This window comes from Pipra filicauda, unplaced genomic scaffold (assembly GCF_003945595.2).
Source record: "Pipra filicauda isolate LSUMZ 115617 unplaced genomic scaffold, ASM394559v2 scaffold247_size1415610_pilon, whole genome shotgun sequence".
In the NCBI taxonomy this organism is placed as follows: Eukaryota; Metazoa; Chordata; class Aves; order Passeriformes; family Pipridae; genus Pipra; species Pipra filicauda.
The window spans coordinates 187,033-209,691 of NW_024104362.1; the positions used below are offsets into that span (position 1 = coordinate 187,033).

Below are 22,659 nucleotides of genomic sequence, written 5' to 3' on the forward strand. Positions count from 1 at the left end.
TATAGAGACGTACAGGCTTTGTTACAGGCACCTGAACCCATACAAAAGCTTGACAACACCGCAGTCAGGTAAGTGTTGCACTGAAACTAAGGGATGACAGCATGCTGGGGTAGCTTCAATCCCACCAGGGCATGCCCAGAACACCTGTGGGACTGCTGGTTTTAAGACTTTTCCTGAATGTTGGTATCAAAAGGTACAAATCCGTGTGTGTATGCATATGCGTGTTATATTTATATGTATTTTTTAAATATTTTTATATAAAATATATAATGTACATATTTGGGGTTTTTAAGTGTTTGTATATGTTTATTTTTTTAAAGTGTGAGTGTATCTATGCATGCATGCATAACAGCCCTACTATTTCTACCCAAGAGTGAAATGCAGGACATATTGAAGAGCCTAGCCTGACATGCTGCGTGCAGAAGTCCCCAGGACCTTCTCTGTCTGTCCACGAGAGGAGGTGAACAGAGACCTGTCACTCTCACGTCTATCTTCCTGAAACTTATGCTACTCGGCTCACTTGTATAGTGTCACAGGCAAATGCTGCACTGCACATCTACAACTTCATCTAAAATTCTCTGCTAATCAGTTTATTTAAAATCATAGAATAATCTGAGTTGGAAGGGACCCATAGGGATCACTGAAGTCCAAGTCTTGGCCCTGTACACTAATCACACACCTAGTGCCTGAGAATATTGTCCAAATCCTTCCTGAACTCTGTCAGGCTTGGTACTGTGACTGCTGCCCTGGGGAGCCCATTCCAGTGCCCAACCACCCTCTGGATGAAAAACCTCTTTCTAATGTCTAACCAAAACCTCCTCTGACACGACTTCAGGCCATTCTTTTGGGTCCTGTCATTGGGCACCAGAAAGAACAGATCAGTGTCTGCCCCCCCTCTTCCCCTCACAAGGAAGTTGTAGACTTTCATGAGGCCTCCCTTCAGTCTCCTCTTCTCCACCCTCAACAATTTAAGTGACCTCAGCTGCTTCTCATAAGTCTTCCCCTCCAGATCCTTCACCATCTTCACTGCCCTCCTTTGGATGCTAATAACTTTATATCCTTCTTATAATTGTGGCTCCCAAAACTGCACACAGCACTCGAGGTGAAGCTGCACCAGTGCAGATCAGAGCAGGACGATCCCCTCCCTCGACTGGCTGGTGATGCTTTGCCTGATGCCCCCCAGGACACGGTTGGCCCTCCTGGCTGCCAGGGCACTGCTGACTCATCTTCAACTTGCCATCGACCAGGACTCCCAGGTCCCTTTCCATGGCACTGCTTTCCAGCATCTCATTCCCCAGCCCGTACAAACATCCAGGGTTGCCCCATCCCAGGTGCAGAATCCGGCACTTCCCCTTGTTGAACGTCCTATGGTTGGTGACTGCCCAGTCCTCTGACTTGTCGAGGTCTCTCTGCAGGGCCTCCCTGCCTTCGAGGGAGTCAACAGTTCTTCCTTCGAGTCCTGTGTCCAAGTCATTAATGAAGATGTTGAAGAGAACTGGACCTAAGATGGAGCCCTGCAGAACCCCACTAGTGACAGGTTGCCAGTCTGATGTTACCCCATTCACTATAATCCTTTGTGCCTGACCCGTGAGCCAGTACTCTTTGCATGTATTAATCCAATAGTGATGCACCGGCTTTTTTACACAAGGGATAAACTGCAGTATCAGTTTCTACTTCACTTTTTCTTCATAATTTTGCTCTTGCGGTGGCTAAATGTTAACCAGCAAGAACCTCCTCCAAAATGGTCATTCTGATATTATTCTTATACACTACTCTACAGTTGAAATAATAGATCTTGAAAATGGGGTTCCAAATTCTCTACTTCCTTAAGTAACTGTTTATGCATTTTTTAAAATCTCTTTAGTGTATTCAGATGACCTTGAGCTCTGTTGTTCTGCAGAGCACTTTCCTGGATTCACCAGATTCTTCAGTTAAAACAAAACTCCTTGTGTCAGCAAGTCTCCTCACATGTGTCTAAAGAAGCCTAAGTCTAAACATTTTGGACCATAAGGCCATAGGCACCCAATACCTTCTGACTTCAGCGAAAGTCCAAAGCTCCAGCAGCTCTGCCCTTCTGCTTTGCACTTAAAGATGCAGGATTATCCCAACTCAATTACATCACTTAAATCACAAAACACCCGTACTTACTAAGTACTCCTGATCTTACCAACGTGAAACCTAGCTACTCTACTCTAAGACTCAGACAGAAGACTCAAAACCTTATCTTCTCCAAACAGAAGAAAAAAAAAATCCATGTTTATCTGGTGATATTCAAATAAGTATCAATAACAAAGACAGTAACACACTGTCTGTGCTTCCAAAGCTTATGCTAACAGAGAAGTAACTGCCTGAGATGCATCTAATACAGTATTAATACAACAGACTAAAGAAAAAAGCAGAAATGTAAGAGTTTGTCATCTAGTCTGAATACTGCCTGCCGCTGGTGCTGCACTCATGACACTTAAACTGCTGAATGCAACAGCACTCAGTGACTTGAACTCTACTTGGGACAGTATGTTAATCCAGCTCATCTAAATTGTTTCTCAAATTTTTGTATGCTGGTAGTTACCATTTCATACAGTTAGGTCCCCAAAATTTAAACTGATGATTCCAAGAACCAACTGCGATGATAAAGCAGCATACAGCAACCAGCATCCTCTGCACAGAGCACGAATTTCATCTTGCCTCCAGAGGCTGTCAGACATCACAAGGGGACTCAAGAGTTCACCCCAAAATGGCCATCAAGCCCCTCCAAGCTACTGACACACACACGCCACATCAACTGCTCCAAGAGTGAGGCGGAAACACAAAATAAGGACCACTATTTTACTTTCACAGTAATGTGAGCTTAAAATAGACACAATCTCTACTCCGCTCATTCCTTCAGTTCTTAACTTTCAAGCATTTTAGTTGCGACAATGTTTATCCCATAGTACTCACAGACTGCCAAATGGATTTAAAAAAGAGAAAAAAAAAAGAAACATTACTGGATATTTTTAGGGGGTTTTTTTTATTTTTTAAATAAGTTTTACAACTACCCGTCAAACAAAAACCTAAACTTTTTGGCTCCAAAGCAAGCCTATAATTAGAAACTCATTTTTTCTGGTAGTCAGGAGAGCCATTTTCCCTAGGGAATGTTGCTGAAAGGAAACCCAGGAAGAGTCGTAATGGTCAAACAACGTGAAACATTAATAACAGCCACTGGTAACACAAAGCCATCTTAACTAGACTTGAGCATTTAAAAATTGCATTTTATTCCTAGAAACTGTTTTCTTCCCAAATAAAATGCCTTTTTTTAATCTCTCTTCCTCTCAATGAAATGCCTCAACCTACTGTGCACATTCATGTGGATGAGACCTAAAGAAAGGCTTCTGAACCCAGAAGTTTGTCCTACTTTTTCACACTTGCACGAGCTCGCCCATTGAAAAAAAATTGCTACACCTTTCCCTGCAAACCTCCTCTTCCAACAGTGAAATGAGAGATGGCTGGTTACCTTGCCAGGACTAGTTAGGGATATTACTTTCAACCTCTACCTTTTGCCTTTCCCCTTCATACCTCCTCTGCTCTTCTCTATCCACTTTCCATTTCCAGCTTTCTTATGGATTTCCTTTCCCACCTCCACTACCACACCTGCAAATTCAGCTGATGGGCAGAAAAGACAGTCGGAAAGCCAATGTCATGGCAGGGGGCACTGGGTGAGGGTGCAGGGGAAGGAACTTAGACAGCAGGTCTGGAAGCCATGAAGACCGAGACCAGTAAGGGGAAGAGAGAGGGAGAAATCAGACCTCAGACAGAGAAGGACCAGTGTTGACAGCAAGGCATTGAGCACCTTCTTGAGCGCAGGAGGAACACATGCATTTCTGGAAACTGCCAACAGAAGCAATGTAATGTGCATTTTTCTTGCAAATACTTTTACGGAGCCCCCTGCAAAATGGTAGAACAGAGCATGAACACACAGTAGCTTTTTTTTTTTCAAAGAGCAAAGCAGCATCCAAGCAACAAACTTCCTATATCCAAGCTATTTTGCATCAGACATCAAGCAGAACTCTCTCACATTTTGTGTGCAAACTATTCACAATTCAGATGATGAAGACGAGCTGCAGGATTGGCCCTCTTCTAACAGCTAGGATACATGACCTTCATAGCACTTGCCAGCTTCTGAAGCAAGGTTTCCCAAGGCACAGTGGTGTCCTCTGTCGCAGATCCCTCATATGAAAGGGCAGAGAGAGATCTTGACCACAGCCTCTTCTCATGTTTCTAACCCTTACAGTTACACTGGGAGGGGATGACAAATGCAGAGCAGGCAGAACCAAGTACATGGATATCCTCAAGCGTTTACAGGGATCCTCATGGAAGATACGAGCTCAGCAAGGCTGGGAACTAGAACTAACTCAGACACCAACTAAAATGCTTGAAAAGCTACTGTCCATCAAGACCCCTGAGAAAGGAAAGTATTGGAAGGATTTACATTAACCCAAAGTGGTTCAAAGTAGAAGAATTCAGGGAACTGGGTGTCGAAGGAAAGTGCAGAAAACATGCACGGGAAGATGTGCATCCTTCCAACATATGGTGGGGCTTTCAGCAGCAGGCATGACTGTTTTCAATTTTCCTGAAAGGATGGGGGTGGGCTGGAGAAAAGAGGGAGAGAAAGGGGTCAGCTTTCAGAAGTTTACCAAACATCTTATTTTGGTATTTTCTCTACAGGGAATGGACAATTTCCAAAGGCTTGATCATACAGAAGCACAGGTCTGATCTTGCAAAAGCCTATGTACATGGATAACTTTACCTCACGTGAGTAGTCATACTGGCAGGACAAATATATTTACAGTTCCTCCTTTTTCATTTATGAAATGAGTCATTGCAAACACAAAACAGGGCCACAGTGAGCTTAATCTATATTTTTTACAAGAGCCACAGAAGAAACCTTAAATAAAGCTAAAATTTCATGAGCAGCAACACTGCATAAAGCAACCTGCATTTTATCTATATTGCCCTCAGACTGAAGTATTTCTTGCCTAAGAAACAACTTTGGGGCCACAGCTCAACCCCAAACATCATGCTGCCTATCACATGCTGCAGTGGTTTTATGCTGCAAGTATTTTAGAAGTGGTACAGAGAGATGAAGAGACAAATCTTTAACAACTCTAGAGATTAGGTATCATAGGCAAAGACCAAAGGTATTATCACAAGATTGTTACATCATAATTGCTATCAATTCATTAATCCTGTCTCAGCTGCAGATCTGAGGTATGAAAGCCCATCCTTGACCTATTAAATGGAAGACAAAACTTCACTACTTAAACCCGTGAATTTCCTTTTTCCTTTCTTCCTTTTCTTTGGAAATCCATACAAAACAAGGCTAAACACTAGTACTGAGTTTTTCTGCAGGCACAGCTGCAAGCCAAATGCTCTAACCCATTTCTTCCCAAGAAAGGGGGCAGAGGGAGCTAAGATAGAGGGATAAAAGTAATGGCCAGCATTTAAATCTTCTACAAAAAAAGAAACCCACACTGCAAAACTTAATATCTGTATAGTTGAGAAACACACAGAAACAATAACTAATAGCTCCCCTCTTTTCTGTTTGCTCAAGGGGACATAGTATGCATTTTTTGACTAAACCTCAAATACAAACCAAAAGTAACATCCTCTTCCCTACAAAGAGGCTTATTATGACTGTTATTGCTGGAAGGGGAAACTCACTCTTACTGGCCACATGACTGTTGAAATCTACATTCAGCATTGTTCGGGGATTTTTTTTCTTTCCTCTATAAATCAGCAGCTCAGAGCAACTGGTAATAACTTTATGACTAGAAACATTAGCTGAGTATTTCTGATGCTGCAGAGTCAGCAATACGGATTAATTTATTCCAGCCTACTAAATACATACTTAAACATGTACCCTGCAACACCTCACTGCAGTATTCTCTTGGGAAACATTACTAGAACAGAATAACAAATTTTAGTTGCAATTTGGGGTTTTTTTCCAGTCCCTCTTGCTTGGAAACATCATCACATACTGCAATTTACACATTTCCACAATTTACTACTTATACAGCTAGTATTTTGTAAAACAACTCATACAATAGCATTATAAAGACACATGTACGCTTTTAGATCTGAATCAAGACCTGGGCCTTCTCACATGTCACAATATAGTAGCTACACCGAGCCTGACAGTAGTTAGGTATCTATTCACATAGTACTGTCACACCACGATTCTCCTCTGCAAGGGCCAGGTGACAGCCAGCACTGGCTAAATACGTTAGCAGATGAAGTTCAAGGACACTCTGCAGGACTCGCCAGTTTCCAGAGAATACCTGAGGTTAGTGGGAGGCTGAAACTCAAAATGGATGAGAAAAAGACAACCCCTGAAGAGAGGTGTTAAGAGGAGCACACTGCACAAAAGCAGCCACGACCTGACAAGTAGCTGGTCCCAGCCTATTTGCACCAAATGCCCAAGCTCAGGTGTAGGGAGAGGGTGTGCCCAGGCTCCTTGCCAAACTTTGCAAAGGAAGTAAAAGCTCAAGAGAGCTGTGTGCACTTCCTCAAACAGGAGCAAGAGTTTCCCGAGGGGCAGCTAGAGGCTTTCAGTTTTAAGCAAATCAGAAATGGAGCATAATAGATGGACAACCTCAGAGAAACATAAACCAAGATTTGCTTTCTGCAGCAGAACATAGCCTACAGAAATGGCTGTGGGCAATGAATGATGGTTTTTGACATATGGCACGGGTGGACCAGAGGGCAGCTGTGGTACCCAGGCTTTGACAAGTAAGTTTATAACCAGGTCCCCACAGCAGCAGTAATACTGGAACCGAAATTCAGTGGGGAAAAACTCCAAGAGTTGGTAGAAAGAAACAAACGCCGAACAGAAAGAAGCTACAGATGCTGGTAGGAGCAGGTGAAGAAGAACTAGTATAAACAAAACAGGTCGCTAGCTTCCAGTTTCCAAAGACACAAAACACCTCTACGAAGACGTCCTGCGCTTTAGGATGAGAGAAATGAGAGGGAATAGACTGCTCGGCTAAAGAAATGTGACGTTTACCCTATATGGTTTAATGACTGCTCTGGATCGGACAGGTCCTGTACTGAAATTTCAACGCTGACCACAATAGGGGTTGGTTCGGGGTTTTTGCTTTGTTTTTAATCAGTTCTTCACTTCAAAGCCTACTTGCAGCTCATTGCCTGAGCCTGAATGCTTAAACCGAGACACTTAAAACACTTCTGAGGGCCTTTTTCTGCCAACAAACCAGCTGAAGAGGCTGTCATTCATCGCGGAATGAGCTCCGAGAGGAGCGAGGGGCAGACCCTGCCGTGCCCCGGCGGAGCGCTGCCCGCCGAGCCGGCAGCGGGGCCGACAGCGCGCTTACCAGAGACATGTGATCCCCCCTCACATCCCCTGCTCGCCGGGCGCTGGGGGTCCCTCAGCCCGGCCGCCGAGCGGGGCACGCCGGCGGGGGCCCCTCCAGAGACCCCTCCGGAGACCCCCGCCCGCGCGGGAGCCCTGCTCGAAGCCCGGCGAGGGAAGAAGCCCTGCCCGGCCGCCTGCTCCCCGCTCCGTCCCGGGTGCGGGCGGCTCCGCGGGTCCTTCCCCGTGGGGGAGGGGGCAGCGGACACGTGGAGGCCAAGCCGGAGGGAGCCGGCCCGGCCCGGCCCGGCGGAGCTGCCTCGCGGGCGCAGCCGCCCCTCAGCCCCGCGCACGGCACTTACTTGCGGGACGGCGCGGGACTTGCCCGGCGGCCTCCTGAAGAAGGAGGTACGGGCGGTGAAAAAGAACTCTTCGGACTCCTCCTCCTCCAGGCTGCTGTACCCGCTGCTCATACTGCTGGTCCAGGTCATCGGCAGCGGCTGCTAGTGCTGGTGGGGCCGGGCGGCGGAGAGCGCCGTCCCGGCCGCCGCATGGGGCCCCGCCGCTGCCACTCCTCGCCCAGCCCGGCGGGTCCGGGGCGCAAGAGACGGAGGAGGAGGAGGAGGAGGAGGAGGAGGAGGAGGAGGAGGAGCCGGGCTGTGGCTGCCGCGCTCCCGCCCTCGCTCCGCTCCCTTCCTGCCGCGCGAGTTCCCGCGGGCAGCGCCGCCTCCGCCCGCCCGGGCAGCAGGTGAGGGGCAGGGGTGGCCCCTTCCCGCCCCCGCGCTCCAAACACCCGCCAGGCCCGGGCAGGGGGCGGCCGCGTCCCTGACCCCCTTTCCCGATGTCGTGTCCCCATGTTAGTTACCAGGAACGAGGCAGCTGAGGGGGAGGCCGTGCTGAAGAAATAAGTTCCCAAACTTTTCCCCAATAATTACCCGCTTTCACCTTCTATGCACTGTAAGAACAAAGTTATTAAAAAATAACCGACGGCAAAACAATGGCGAAAGCCTTTTCACCCAGCAATCCGTGAATTCAGGCTTCGCGACCGGCGGCGGCCCCACCGCGCTGAGCAGTCACAGCCCCGAGTTTCGCAGCCGCGGCGGTGCCTGGCCCCGGCCGCTCCGGCACCATCAGCAGCCCACGGACTGTTAAATCGATGGAATTCATCGCCCCGGGATGTAGCGAGGAGTGAGGCTTGTGAAGACTCAGCAGAGATTAGATATGTGTACAGATAGCAAGACTATCCAGAGCTGCAACTGGAAAACATATTTAAAAGCACAAAAGTCCTGATAAGACACAGGGCAAACATCAGACTCATCACCAACGGGGGAAATGACAGACAATGCGTGAAGGCCAAGTTGCTCCGTAATTACCTGCTTCAGAGTTTCTCATGTCTTCCCTTAGTTTATCTAGGGCTGGTCACTGTCACCGACAGGATGCTGGGTTTAAGGTACCGCTTCCTAAAGCTTTGCAGCTGCCCATAAATGCAGACTTGCCTTTCCTGCACACCCTTAGTCCGGCGTTCCTTCTGTCCCCTATGCCACAGCAGTGGCCCCAAGAGGGGAAATGAGTCACATCAGCCACTTGCTGCCAGAGCAAACCTCTGGAGACTTCGGGATCAGAGAGGAGAGCAGGCAACACCTTTCAGCAGCAGCACAGCCTTAGATTAAACAGAATTGGAGCTTTGTGTTTACCAAACTGCAATCTAAGCCAACACATCTAAGCCAGTTCCCATGGTCTCAGCACTCAGAGATGTATCAGGGACACCATTACACCATTAGCTGACACCTCCTTTCCCTCTTACTGATCCCCATTTCTCTGGCCCCTCACACACTCCTCATTTGCTGTGTGTGGCTGTTCCTATCCCCCACCTGAGTGGGGACTGGGTCTGTTTCTGCCACTAAGCTTCTCTTTCCACACCAGTATCCTTACATATTGATAAAGGCACATCAACACCAACAAAACAACTCACACTGAGAACTAAAACCAGTCAAATCAGTTTGGGAGGTGTTAAATCCTTACTTTCCCATCAACTCTGATTCTTCCAGACTTTTGTATGGAGTTTGGCATCTGGCAGATTAGAAGGTTGCACAGCTTTTGAAACAAATAATTGAGATTAATAGCGTAGATGCGGATGTGTCAGACCTTGAGCCTACTTGTCGGCACTGTAAAGCCCCATGGTATGCAAGATAGCTTTAAGTTGAATGCCAAGTTACTTGAATGCGACTAAAACGTGTTAAAATGCTTGTTTTAGACAAATGAGCTTTGTGTTACCTGGCTCGCCAAGCCCAGCTCCATGCCAAAGGGAAGTCCCACCAGGGACCTGCTGGGTACACCTCTGAACCTGCCCAAGACCCAATAACTCCAGTTTACAAAGCTTTCGGAAAAAAAGCCCCTGACCATGATCATAATTAAGGTGAAGGATTTTAAGTGATTGAGATATGCTACAAAATGGGATTTGTGTTTTCAAACTACAAAGGTATTTTTAAATATTACCTGCTGGCACACTTGACAGACTCCCGAGCAAAAAAGGTACTGTTTGTAACTTGTTTGCTTGGCTGCAGCCTCAAGCCTGGTAGTGCGTGGGTGGACCATTAAACTGGCAAAGATGATCATCAAGACAATAAGCTGCTGCAAGGGAGCTCCAGTCCATCTGTGCAAGATCAGTTGAAAGTCCTGGGCTCGAGTCTACATATTCCCTGTCAGCAAGGCAAGGCATTCACCTTGTCTGTGAAGCATCATTTATATCGATAACACGGAAAGATTCACAGTACCGTTTTCTCCTGCTGCAACAAAGAATGAGGAAGAGAATACATCCAAGTTCTCTGTGCTATATCTTCCAGTATGAGTTCACTCCTCCATTATGGCTCTGTTTTTAAGCCTACTAATTTTGACAGAGATTTTTTTACTTTAATTTTTTTCAGACATGGCACTGAATCAAATAATTCACATGAAGGTACAAACAGATGTGATGCCTTTCAATTTTTATTTGTTTAGTGCTGGCAAGTAACATAACCAAATCCTATCGAGTATTTTGCAAGGCTGATACTTAAAGATTAATTGGTACCCCTGTTGATTTCACTGTCTCCAGACTACTCTGTCCATATTTTTACAGTCTCTGTACCCAGACAAGTACTCTTCCACCTTCTCAGATTGACTTTTTGATCTTACCTAGGTAAGACTCATTCAAGGCTCTTTGTTAGGTGCTGCATTTAAACATCTACACTACCGGACTTGCATTATTTTTGGTTCGCTCTGACAGGCCTCTTAAATAATCAAAAAAACCCCAAACAACACTGAATAATGAAAACAAAGACAGCCATGTCTCAAGATAAAGTTAGTAACAAGCTTTCTGAAAGCATACTTGTTCTTTGAAGCATACTAGGTAAAAAAAATAACTTAAAAGCCAAGGAATGTGGCAGAGGAGTGAGATCTACAACACAGACAAGCACTACGAGGCTCTCAAACAGTCCTTCCAAGAAATAATTCAATCCCATGAGAAAATAAACTGGCAATCAGTTATCATATGATCGCACAGGCAGCTAGCAAGAAGAGGGAGATGCCTTTTTTTTTCAATTAATAATTAAGTTCTAGTAGCAAGTAGTGCTACAAATGCACCCGTGAAGAAAAGAAGAAAGAAGTTTTGGGAGAGGGTTGATGACGTAGATAGAATTTCAGAGTATTTTTAAACTGTAGGCAGTTAAAAGTGGTGGCTCAAGTAACAGAACCTAAAATAGTAATGGGCACTTTGTGTTTCAAAGCAAGAATCTCATTAATAAAATATTAATAAAAAGCAATCACAGGCAAAGATAACCTGTGTGATATACAGCTATTTGTTGTGTAGGGGGGGAAACAATAATTAAAATGACTGTTCATTTCAGGATAAAATTCAGCTTTAAATCACTTAGTGGTTTAGGAGAGTCAGTTCAGAGAAATGGAACATCAAGCACAGCTTCCAGAAAAGTGGAAATAAAAGCTGAACTTCCTAAATGGCAAAACAGGTGTGAATAATTTTATGAATCTGGCAAGAATTAGGACTTCGAACTACCATGACTGAAATAACCCTTAAAACCGGACACAGAATTGCATAGAGGTGGACTACTGCAAAAGGTCCTGCAGCTTCCTTACTTTATTTGTATTAAAATATCACTTTGTTGAAGTAATCACAATACCACAGGAAAATATAGTTGAATGGGATTACAAGAGGTAGTTCAGTACATTCATCTCCTGCTCTGAAGAAGAGCACCCAACTTTACACCATCCCTAAAAGACCTTTAGAAATCTGTTCTTAAAACACAGTACGGTGCTGTAGCACCTCCCCTGTAGGCCATCCCTTCTAGTGTTTAAGTTATTTATTGAGTTAGAAAGTTTTTCCTAACGTCTCATTTTAAATACTTAACCTTGCCCATTTGCTTCTTAGCAAGAGAAATAGAGGGAGAACAGTCCATTGCTGGTTTTTTAGAGCAACTTTTTGGGTATTTGGGGACTCTTTGTTCTTCCCATTTTTCTGCTTCCCAGACTAAACAAAGGGACAACTGATAACACATCCTATAGAGTTTACATTAACTCCATCAGCAACTGCATGATGTTTACATGTATCAAAAACATCCTCTCCACCCTCTGACATAGACACTGGGAAGACTCATTCAAATGGGAAAGCCACTAAACATTCACTTGGCCAGTAATGTTGCTTTGAGCCCCAGGACCAAGACACTCACTTCTGCACACAAGCCTTGGTCTTCTCTCCAGACTTGTGGCAGACTACATCAAAAGGCAGTGGGTCAAAGGATCAGGAAAGCTAAAAGCAAGATAGAGCATGGGTTTGGGTAGTCCTGTAGCATTTAAGACTATATTTCTATTACAATTAAAAAAATAATTTGGAGATCTCAAGAGAAGAATTGACAGATTCCTCCTTTTCTACCTCCCCTGACTTCAGTGCCCCAGGTGAAACCCTGCAAGGATGCTTACATTCTCTGGCAAGCAGGTCCCGCAGTTGCAGGCAGCAGCCTCTGGTGGGATGGGAGAAGTGAAAGGAAGCAGGACATGGGCTGTGCGAGGGAAAGGGTCATTGCAGACACTCAACTTTCTCACCCCGCTCTAAACCTGCATTACTATCCTCCCTGTTTCATCAGTGCTTTGCAGGAAGAGTTTCATTAATGACCCTAGCAGTATTTAATTCTAATTGCTATGAATTTGCAAGATGCCCCCAACTCCTGGCTCTTTTCTGGAGTACTGTGGCTCCTTCTCTCCCCCTCTCATTTTCTGCCTTCACATGTCTTTGCAAACCCTGGTCCTGATCCTATAAAGGATTAACCTTACCAGTGTAAAGTATGCCTTTGACTTCCAACTATAGTTTTACTTTCTTTTATCATTTATCAGAGCTTCAGCATGACTGTGTCATTCTTCCCTTTCTTTTTTCTTTTTTCTCAATAAATTTTTTAGCTTTTCGAAAACTTAGGGACTTTCAAAATTTAGGGACACCTTAGGGCTGGTTGCTATCTGGTAGCAACAGATGTTTAATAAATTACTCCCTGTATTTAAACAGTAATGATGTTCCTGGTCTAGGCACAGTATGGGCTGCATGATGTGAGGCTGGAAAAGAAAGGAGTAAAGGTAATCTGTTTCTGTACCAGCACTGAGACAGTGCTGTAGCCAACACCTGCTTGAGTATACTGATTTTGAGATTTTTTGTGCAGACATTCGTCCAAGTGTGAATCAAAATCTTAAAGAACTAAAGAAAACCAGAAGTATAGAAGGGACTGCAAAAAAACTATGCAGTCAGCCCCTCTTCCCTAACTAAGAGCTGCTTCAGGTACATTCCTATGGGACATACTAAATCTTAAGATACACTTAGGATTGAAACCCATTATTTTAATTATTTAAATTATATGTGTATAGCAAAGACTAACTAAAAACAAGTTGCAGAGGAAAAGAGTTTGTAACTGTCCCTTTAAAATCTGAATAAATAATTCATTGTGTAAGTTTAGTTTTTTCTGCATTCCAGCTGAAAACAGTAGTAATTTCAGATGATCAAAGCAAAGCAATGAAGTTGAAATACAACCAACCCAGAATATCCACTCAGGCCTGTAGTTTCCTTACACCAGTAAACTTTGTGTTTACTCATTTCTCCCATTTGTGTTGAATTAATAGCTCAGGTCTGTTTAGTACCACTGGCAGCAATGACAATTATCCTTTGATTCATACTCAGCAAATCGTTAATTCAAACAAGGTCATTCCAGCCACATAGGCACATGAGTGCAGATTGAAAACAAACAGGAGCCAGGTAAACAGCCTCTCCCCATATCCTGGGGAAGAAATGCCATGGGGACACGTACTTGTTATAGCAGATACAACCTTAGAGAGCATTGTCAGGAATTTTTCTCTGCCTCTTAAAATTCTTGATTCTGCCCAACCCTTAAGCCCCCTTGGTGCAAGTTGTTCATTCAAAATCCTCAAAAAAAAAGGGATAGCTGGAAATGAAAAATAACCCATGTAATCACTTTCTTACATGTTTGCACACTTGCAGTCATGCACCAAATCTGTGTTCTTCATCTACCATACTTGGATTGCTCTTCAGAAGGTAACAGAAATCAGAGCAAGTTCACCTTCCCTGTTGCAGGGGTTGTGGTCAGAGCAGTCAGACCTTCATTATTTTGAAGGGGGATAGCAAGCGGATGGAATGAGAAGTCTGTGCTTGTCTCCTTTCTTGCAATGCTGCAAACATGTGGCCACCTACCTACATGCACAGTTTGACTGAAATCAGTAGAGCTACTCATAATTTTAAACATGCACATAGTTTGGAGGACTGGGGACTTGGTTGCTATGTAAAGCTATAAAGATAAAACTTTACCTTCCTGACAATTTTGGAATTACCATCATCCTTGTGTTAAGAGTCTGACAGTTTTCCAGAATATTCTATACCCCTGTTTATTGCAAAAAGATGTGTCATCAATTCAGCTTAGCAAGATGACTCAAAGTCAGCTAGTATAAGATGACAAATACAACCCTCACTAAGGGAATATTTCTGCAGTTTGAAGACACTGCCATGGAGTCTGGCCTCATCATGTGGTGTCAGCATGCACCTTCCTACATCCTGACCCGCCCCAAAACCCATTGGGAACAACTGAAAGACTCTCATTGCCCTTGAAAGGATTTTGATAAAGCTCATAAAGCAATCTTCTCCCGTACTTGCGTGCATTTTTCTATCAGTCTTTTCTTTTTGCATCCCAGTTAGGCAGAAGTGCTCTCCAAAACAGAAAGATTTGTTAGTAATTTTCCCTTTTTCCTCTCCTGTTGATTATAGACTAATAATATAGACTGCATTGCTAAACAAGTACTTTCTTGTCACAGATCTGAAAAGGTAGATTTTATAATATAAATGATGATCAGGTATTTTATATGTCTGTCATATGTTTAATCAGAGGGTTTCAGAGAGCTGCACAAATATACTGAAGTGAGTCTTGCCCTGCCTCTCACTCTCATTTCAAAGGCTGGATTTCTGTGGCACTGACAGATCAGTGCATATGTTGGTAGCAGTAAGAATTCAAAGCTGAGAGCCATGTTCCAAGCTGAGAGCCATGTTCCATGTGGCAATCTGTTCCCTGCAGCAATGGCCTTTTTAGCTTATGCTGTAGCCAGCCCCAGTAATTTCAGATAAAGTTTGTCAGTACCTAGATGTAGCCCAGAAGCCCCAACTCAATAAACAGGTGAATAAACATCCTTATTCACACAGTGCCATTGATGAGAATAGTCAGACATAAGCGAAGGTTGGCATAAGGGAAGCTCAGAGGCCTGGTAGTGCTGTCATCCAATTCTCTGTAAGCACCCATGCCTTGCCAGAGTAAGCAGTAGAACTGCTTATATAATCTTAAGGAAATATTCTATAACAAAATGTACAGAAAACAGACCTTCTCCTACTTTTAATTCAGTTCCTAATTGCTAACAGTGTATAAAAATACTTGAGGCAGTAAAATTAATGAGGACCTTCTGTTTTAAGTATAGAAACCACAACTGTGGAAGTTCAGCATGCTTTGTAGATACCATGAAAATGTGAGCCCTAATGCACTGTAGCTGCAATCTGATTCCAAGCATCTGTCCTCAAACTGGTGAATTGATGGGGGAAGGGGCCTTCTGGTCTGAGAATCACTTTCCAATTGTCATTTCTTAGACAAAGAACATGAAATTGTCTTGTCATACTGTGTACGAGATGACATTTTGCTCTGTTTAATAAGTCTGACTGTGATATAGTAGAAACTCCCTAGAAACTGTCCACATAAGTTTAGGACTTTGTAGGAAATCATCTTGACAACAGTACATGAAGATAAGCGTCCCAGAAAGACAGGGCTGCTTGACAGGACAACAGATCTGACAACTTGTTGCCTGATCCATCTAGTCCACCCTTAGGTGGAAAAATCTGAAAAAAATCGCCTGAAAGTGCAGTGCCCTCTGCCTGCAGATCCAGCCCGGTCAGCTGAAATGCTGGGGACTGCAGCAGGGCAGCCCCCCTTGCCTGCTCGTGCCTGCCCACTCACTTTCCAACTTGCAAGCCCAGCAGGCAGCGGAGGAGCTGCCAGCTGCTAACGCAAGGTAATTGCTTTCTGGCCCCTGGACTTTTGCAGCACTGCAGATGAACATTTTTCACATTTTCGGTAGGATGTGACCACCTTTGAAAATTTTGCCCTAAATCAAGCTTTCTTTTACCTAAATCTCGCTAACTCCTTCCATATTTGGTCTGCGACACATTCACTGGCCCAAGAGCTTTCTGATTCCCACCTTCACTGTCATGCTCTTCCTCCCTCACTGCAAGAATGCTGGTGCAGGGGGAGAAAAAAGTAAGACAGTTTGAAGAAAAGACAGGAGTGCAGGGAATGGAAAAAATCAGAAGTGAGAAATAGGCAAATCAGAAAAGTAAAACCCAAATAAAAAAGGTAATATTTTGGAATAAAAATAAGGTTTTTCTCACCAGAATTCCATAAAATTCCAAAACAAAATGTCCACGGAGATTTCTGGGTGGAAAAAGAGCACGTGTTTCGGAAAGCTGAGATGTGTGTTTGTAATTTGGAAGGAAGATTTAGAGAAAAAAACATACTGAAAAATTAGAAATGAAAATTATGGAAAAAGTACTTTGTGAAAAGGCAGCTAAGGAAAGCATATGTATCAGGGCTGAGAAGATACTGGAGAACTAAAAAAGAGAAAATAAAAAAAAGGAAAATATGGTGCCTCTGTTTTTCTTTCAAAATTGTGGAATGCTGTACACATGGCATCTCAAATCCTCAATTTAGGAGATTTAAAGTCAGCCTCTTGGCTTCAAATATGGAGGGAAGAGAAAGGGAAGAAGTGGACACTTTATACAACAAGAAGTCCAGCAGAGCTGCAGACCACATGGGGCTGTATCCTGTCAGAGATGTCCTGCTTCAGTACAGTTCTTGCTCTCTTCTGCCTACAGTTTATCAATCAGATGCAGTGACAGCATTTTGGAGGAAAAAAGAGATGACCAGAGGGAAAAAAACCCAACATATGCACTTAAGTTCAGCAGAAGCACCATCCCACCCCGAGAAAAAGAAGCTATTTATGTATCTGCTGACTGCCATGTCTGGTCCTGCAGTGGGTGAGGAGGTCAAAGCCTGAGCCCTGGGCTGATGCAGGGAAGTTGACATTACTTATTTTTATCTGTTTCATTAACAACCTCCCCCACCAGTGTTATAAAAAATAAACACAAAGGAGATATATTTGGGTCTCAAAGACATATACTTGTAAGGTGGGAAATGCCTCTTCAAGACTGACTGCCTCGAGCTTAACATGTGCCCCCAAGCCCCCCACATGCAGGGCATGACCAAGACCCTCATTACTTCTCTAGCCTGAAGCAGAGGTCAGACATGGGTCAGTACTCAGGTCAGAAAGGAAACTGTAAATGTAGCAATTGATATACTTTTGTCAATTTGTTATAGATAACCTTTTATGCATAACATGTATATGACCTAGAATTTATAAGACTTGGACCAATGAACACTGCCAAGCTCAGTCCCGGGTTCTGGTGTTCTGAAAGTCTTATTTCACGTTAGTTCATTTGTGGGCCCTATTTTATATCAACTTAGTATATATCCTTCAAAACAAAACCCAGAGGTGCTTCCAAGGGTAGTCAGCAACAGAAATCACATCATTATGGCAGTGTGGACCCCCCGGTCTTCCTCTGCACTTCACCATCCTCTTACACTGTCCCAGCCAGTGTCACCTACTCAGCCTCCCCTCATGTTTGAACTGATAAAACATGCATGCCATATCTTGAGTCCACACGTACAGGGCTGTAGGACACAGCCTGCTCTGAGAAATGTGGATCTGAGTTACTTTACAGTACCTGGCCTGAGGCCAGGGGTCACTCCCTGGAATGGAAGCCTTTGGCCACAGAGACAAGTAGTCGCGGCTGGCTCAGAAGCTGTGCTGCACCTACATATTATTTTTCAGACTTAATTTTAAAAGCAAGGTATTTAATTATTTTTATTTTACAGTCACTGCTTATGTTTACATTGTCTAGAATGTTAAGACTGCTTTCTAAAAATGAGTTTCTAAAACAATTTTCTAAACTCATTTTCTGAAATCAGAAAAAAACCCAATCTGTTCTTACAAAATAAAATTATTTTCTTATTTTACTAAGCTTGCATGATTACTCTTCCCTGTGATCTGAAAAGGGAGCATCTGAGGTTTTAATGCTGTTATCATCTGGATGGACAGAAATGGTGGAAGAATGCGTAAAAAGGGGTTTTATAGTGCAGAGACATAGCTATTGTGGGACATAGCAAATTGTAGAGACATCCTACAGAAGCAATGTCTCTGGCATTGTCCAATGCAACAATGTCCAAGCTCTGATGCCATGGCTGTAGATGGATTTTTTTAAGGCTTTAAAGAGGTGTAAACTCTGAGCTTCCGGAACCTGAACTAGCTGGAAAGTAAGATTTTTATAAAATCACTTGTAATTGCTATCCAGTGCTTTCTCTTCAGACTTGGTGCACAGAAGCAGTACTTATGTACCCCCATTGCAGAAGGCAGGTGAGTATCAGTCAGGCACGTGCAGAGGGCCTTATACCAGACCTGTCTGTATTTAAGCGCTGCCTCTCCAGTGCTTTATGAAATCTTGGTACATCTGAAGGAGAAGCTGGGGGAAGGGAAGCAGAGGAGGCAAAGCAGATGTGTCTAACTCAGGCTGTTTTACAAGCTATGACTCCAGCATTTGGTACCAAGCATATGCTGTATTTCCTACTTGAAAGCTGACTGCCACATCAAATGAAAATGGTTTTGTATGTGCTGCACCATAAAATTACACAGACACAGAGGGCCACACTAACTAGCTGTTTACCTCTATGCTTCTACCAAAGCACGCAAGTATAATCGGAGGAAGGAAACTCCTAGGAGATGTGAAGGCTTTAATTGTTTCAGTGTGCAGATGGTTTGCATTACAGCAAATCGACACAGCTCAAGGTCAATTCATAGTTCAGCAATAGCTGTTTCAGCAAGTGAATTTAGTTTGTTTACGCCTCTTCTGGGAAAGTTTTAACTGCTATATTACTATTTTATAGATATTTCTAGGCTTAAGAAACGCTGCAACAGGTGAAACTGGAGGAGCGTAGGATGCCACAACCATTTCCTTCATGACTGATGCTGAGCAATTTTTAGAGCAGCTAAATATAGCTGTTTTCCTACAACATTTGAACACTTTGTTTCAACATGTTCTCTTTTGTGTCACTGACATAGAAATGCTCTGTTACAGACTCACAAAGACATGTCCCACAACTCCAATTTCCTTTACTATGTTGAAATGTGCCATGCGTTCTCTGCACCTGGAGACTAAGGTATGACACAAGCAGTTACTCCTGCCCTTAACTATCAATCTAAGCTGTTCCTCTCTGAGAAGTTCCCAGTCCTTCTGCACAGGCAGCTCAGCTGTTCATGAGGCAGCTGCTGAACTGTCTTAATTTAGGGCTTAAATGGTTAGGATAAACTGGAACCATTTTTTTTTTTTTTTTTTTTTTTGCTTAATAGCACAGGCTGAAATCTGCCACAGTACCGCAGCTCGTCAACTGAGCCATCCCTCCAGAAGAAATGGAGCTCCTCAAGAGGAAAACAGCCTCAGCACCAGGGCAGGGGTGACTACTGTAGAAATACCAGGGTAAGATGTCACTAGTCAGAGTTTGGAAAGCTCCACATAGAAGAGGAACACAAAGTACTCTGGGACACAAAATGTCAGACTGCAGGAGCCACAAGCACTTTCTTTTATGCCATTTTCCAACTAGATCTCAGATCTGTCGAGGTAGCTGCCATTAGAAAGGCAATCCCAAAACCAATGTCAACTGTTAAAAAACTGTATCCAGCATAAACAGTGCATGACTTTTGTTTTTAAAGGGATGGTCTTTGTTCCTTACACCTTGCCTTTGAGTTCTGCAGATCAGTGCTTATTCCCATCAACCATACGCTGTCTTTATCATTTATTCTCCACTCTTGTTCCACAGGGGCAGTACCAGATCCCCACGTAATCATGGGGCAGCACCGTGTCTTCATGACTGCAGTTGGTGTCTGGAGTGCCAGACCTGGAGAGCAAGGCATTGTCAAAGAGAGGTTATATTTGCATGACTCAACAGATGTACAGATGTATGTCCATATGTGCAGGTAATTTAACACTGTGGGTGCTCCTCCCCACCCCTGACATGTGACCAAATTACCAGAGTCACAGGATAATTGAAAGATGCGTTCGACCTCAAGGTCAGAACATGGTCAGTGAACTTGCAGTCTATTTGCAGACCTCAAAATATGTCAGAAAAGTCACTTATGATAGCAGCAGAACAGTGCTAAAAAGCTCATGCTCTTCGCTGTATGCACTAGGGCATCTACCTTCATTTTGTTCAGGTCTGAAAATCTCTTTAGAAAGATCTGCTTTTAAATTAAGAAAACTCTGCAAAACTTTTAAAAATAATTTTGTGGCAGGGCTGTGAGGATTTGAAACAGAGGGGCACACCAATACTGCAAGTTGTACCTAAGAATTTCACATCCATATCCTGGAAATACTGTCTTGCCACAACCGCCCCACGCTGCACTCAGCAGTCCTCGATGTGGCCTTGACATCTGCTTCGGCATCTGGTCTTTTGGGAGGACCTGCCCCTGTGTGCTGGGCTGCTTTCAAAGGCCTCCTGCGATTGCTCGGGACGGCTGGCAGCATTCACCACCGCTCTGCACTCAGGCAGATATCCTTACAAGGCAATGCAATGATTCGCCCCCCTCCTTGGTGGAGCTCCGGCAGGCACATTCACCAATGTACATCAGTAATCCAGCTTTACCGGGTGCATTTAAAATAACTTTGGGAGGCAAAAGGCAGCCCAAGCTTTAGGTCTTAATTCTTCGTGTAGATGATAAGCTGAGGTGCACTTACAGGACAGTGTGTAAAATTTGTCTAGCTCCTAACTTGGACAAAAGGCTGCAAGCATCTGGGCCACAAACTGTGCAGCTGCCAAAACGAAGCAGGCGGGCTGGAAGCAGAGCAAACTGCCTGTAGCAGCCCTGCCAACAGATTCTGCAGGTCAGCTATTGAAATGATTTGCACATCAGCATATTTCAAATTTTGAATGCAGCCTTTTGTGAAAGATCACAGTGAGAGCATTTGTAAAGAAGGGGCTGTTCTTGGACCAGAGCAATTTCCTAAAGAATCCATTTCCTCACCCAGACATCAGAAAGGTGGAAGGTTTTCCTAAAACTGGCATGAAGAGCATATCTGTGACATGGAGATAATTGCTGGAAGTAACCAGTGAAACTGCCAAATCTGACTACAGCAGAACTGCCAGGTTTTTTTCCTTCTTAGTAGCAGCCAAAAGCCACAGGTGACTCATAAGAAATGAAAGCATGGAGAAGAGTGTAAAATAAGACTGCTCTTACACATACTGCTTTAGCACAGTCTAGAGGACTTGTCTATGAAATGCTGCCGTTGGACCATGGCCAGCTCATCTTAAAATTCAGGTAGCCTGAGAGTGGGTGGGATGGAGGCACATGTACTTTCCTCACATCAGAGGCCCCATGGCTTGGCATGCTTGGCAGTTTGGGCCCCAGCTCTGGGACATGTTGAGCTGACTCCCCATGAGGCAATCTCAGTCCAAAGAAGGCTCAAAACCACAAGTTGAGGACACTTAAAAGAAAAAAAGGAAATGGTTATTACATATTTGCAAACCGTTAGTGAAACTGGATCTGTTGGGGCAAAACTCTGCTCTCGCTGACTCTGCTGGACCCTACATCTCCTTTTCACTGTCTGACATAATGCCGTGATTCTCAAGAATCCCCAAGAGTGGGGCTGCTCTGGGAGATCCAGACAGCTTGATGGGACACAGAGGGAATCAAGAATGAAAAATCCAGATGGCTTATGTCAGACCCTCTTGTCCTTTTTCTGTTTCTCTCTTCCTCTTTCTCTAGAGACCTAGTCAAGGTCTCTCCTCTCTCCAGCCCCACCATGGGGGATGTACACATGTGATGGGCTACTCCTGCATGGGGCAGAAGGATCTGGCAGCAAAGGGGTGAAACCCAGCAGCCTGGGCTGCAGGTTTATGGGGGGAAGTTGTGGGAGCTGTGCAGCCTGGCACAGCTTGGGAGGTTCCTGCTGGGAGATGGAGCATGGGGTCTCGGAAAGATGGTCCACCCAAAGGTGGACCTACCTCCTGACCTACCCCCGAAGAGTAGCATTAGGAATAGTTATCAGACAGTTCTCATTAGCAGCTGCCTAATGACAACCGGAAATACGGGTCCTATGTATTTCCAAAACATTTCCTGTATTCATTCACTCCAATAAATTGTTCCTGTCTCTAGCTATATCTGCTAACTGTGGGGAAAATAATATGAAGAACGCAGTAAAATCATAGTTCACAAATGAAGCTGTCAGGGATTTTACTCCATCCACTCTCTCATACTGAGTTACCTCAGAATTTACCTTATCTATAATCCTCAATTTTAAGAATTCAACTTTGCTTTTATTCCCCAGATGATAGATTCTTTAACAAATTCAGGAATATTCATAACAATCAAGTTCTCAGAACATAACTCTGTGCCACATAGTGCATTCATTCACCAATAATACTTTGTAAGAAAGAGCTCATCTTCAGTGTGATGATAGGAAAGGAACATTATTTACCATGTTCCCATTTCCAAAAACAACTTCTACTTCTGACTCCCCAGACTGAGACATATTTTTATGTAAAATGAAATAGCAGGTTTGCATACTGTGGGCACTTCCCTCCCCCCAAAAGAAGGAAGAAAAGAAAGCTGGAGGCAAAAGACTAAAAATTAAATCA

At 44.0% G+C, this 22,659-nt stretch overlaps 1 protein-coding gene across 5 annotated transcripts in view; it reads right to left on the bottom strand.

Annotated features, from left to right (window-relative positions):
* The window catches only part of RASSF3 (Ras association domain family member 3), a 106,310-nt gene that overhangs the window by 43,575 nt on the left and 40,076 nt on the right, over window positions 1-22,659 (bottom strand). The window contains exon 1 of one of the 5 annotated variants that reach the window (XM_027738909.2): window positions 7,708-7,941. The exons of the other annotated variants lie outside the window; for them this stretch is intronic. Within the exon in view, the coding sequence (XP_027594710.1) occupies window positions 7,708-7,836 (129 nt within the window). The 5' untranslated portion in view covers window positions 7,837-7,941. Of the gene's footprint in view, window positions 1-7,707; window positions 7,942-22,659 lie in introns of those variants that run through there. 5 annotated transcript variants of the gene reach the window in all.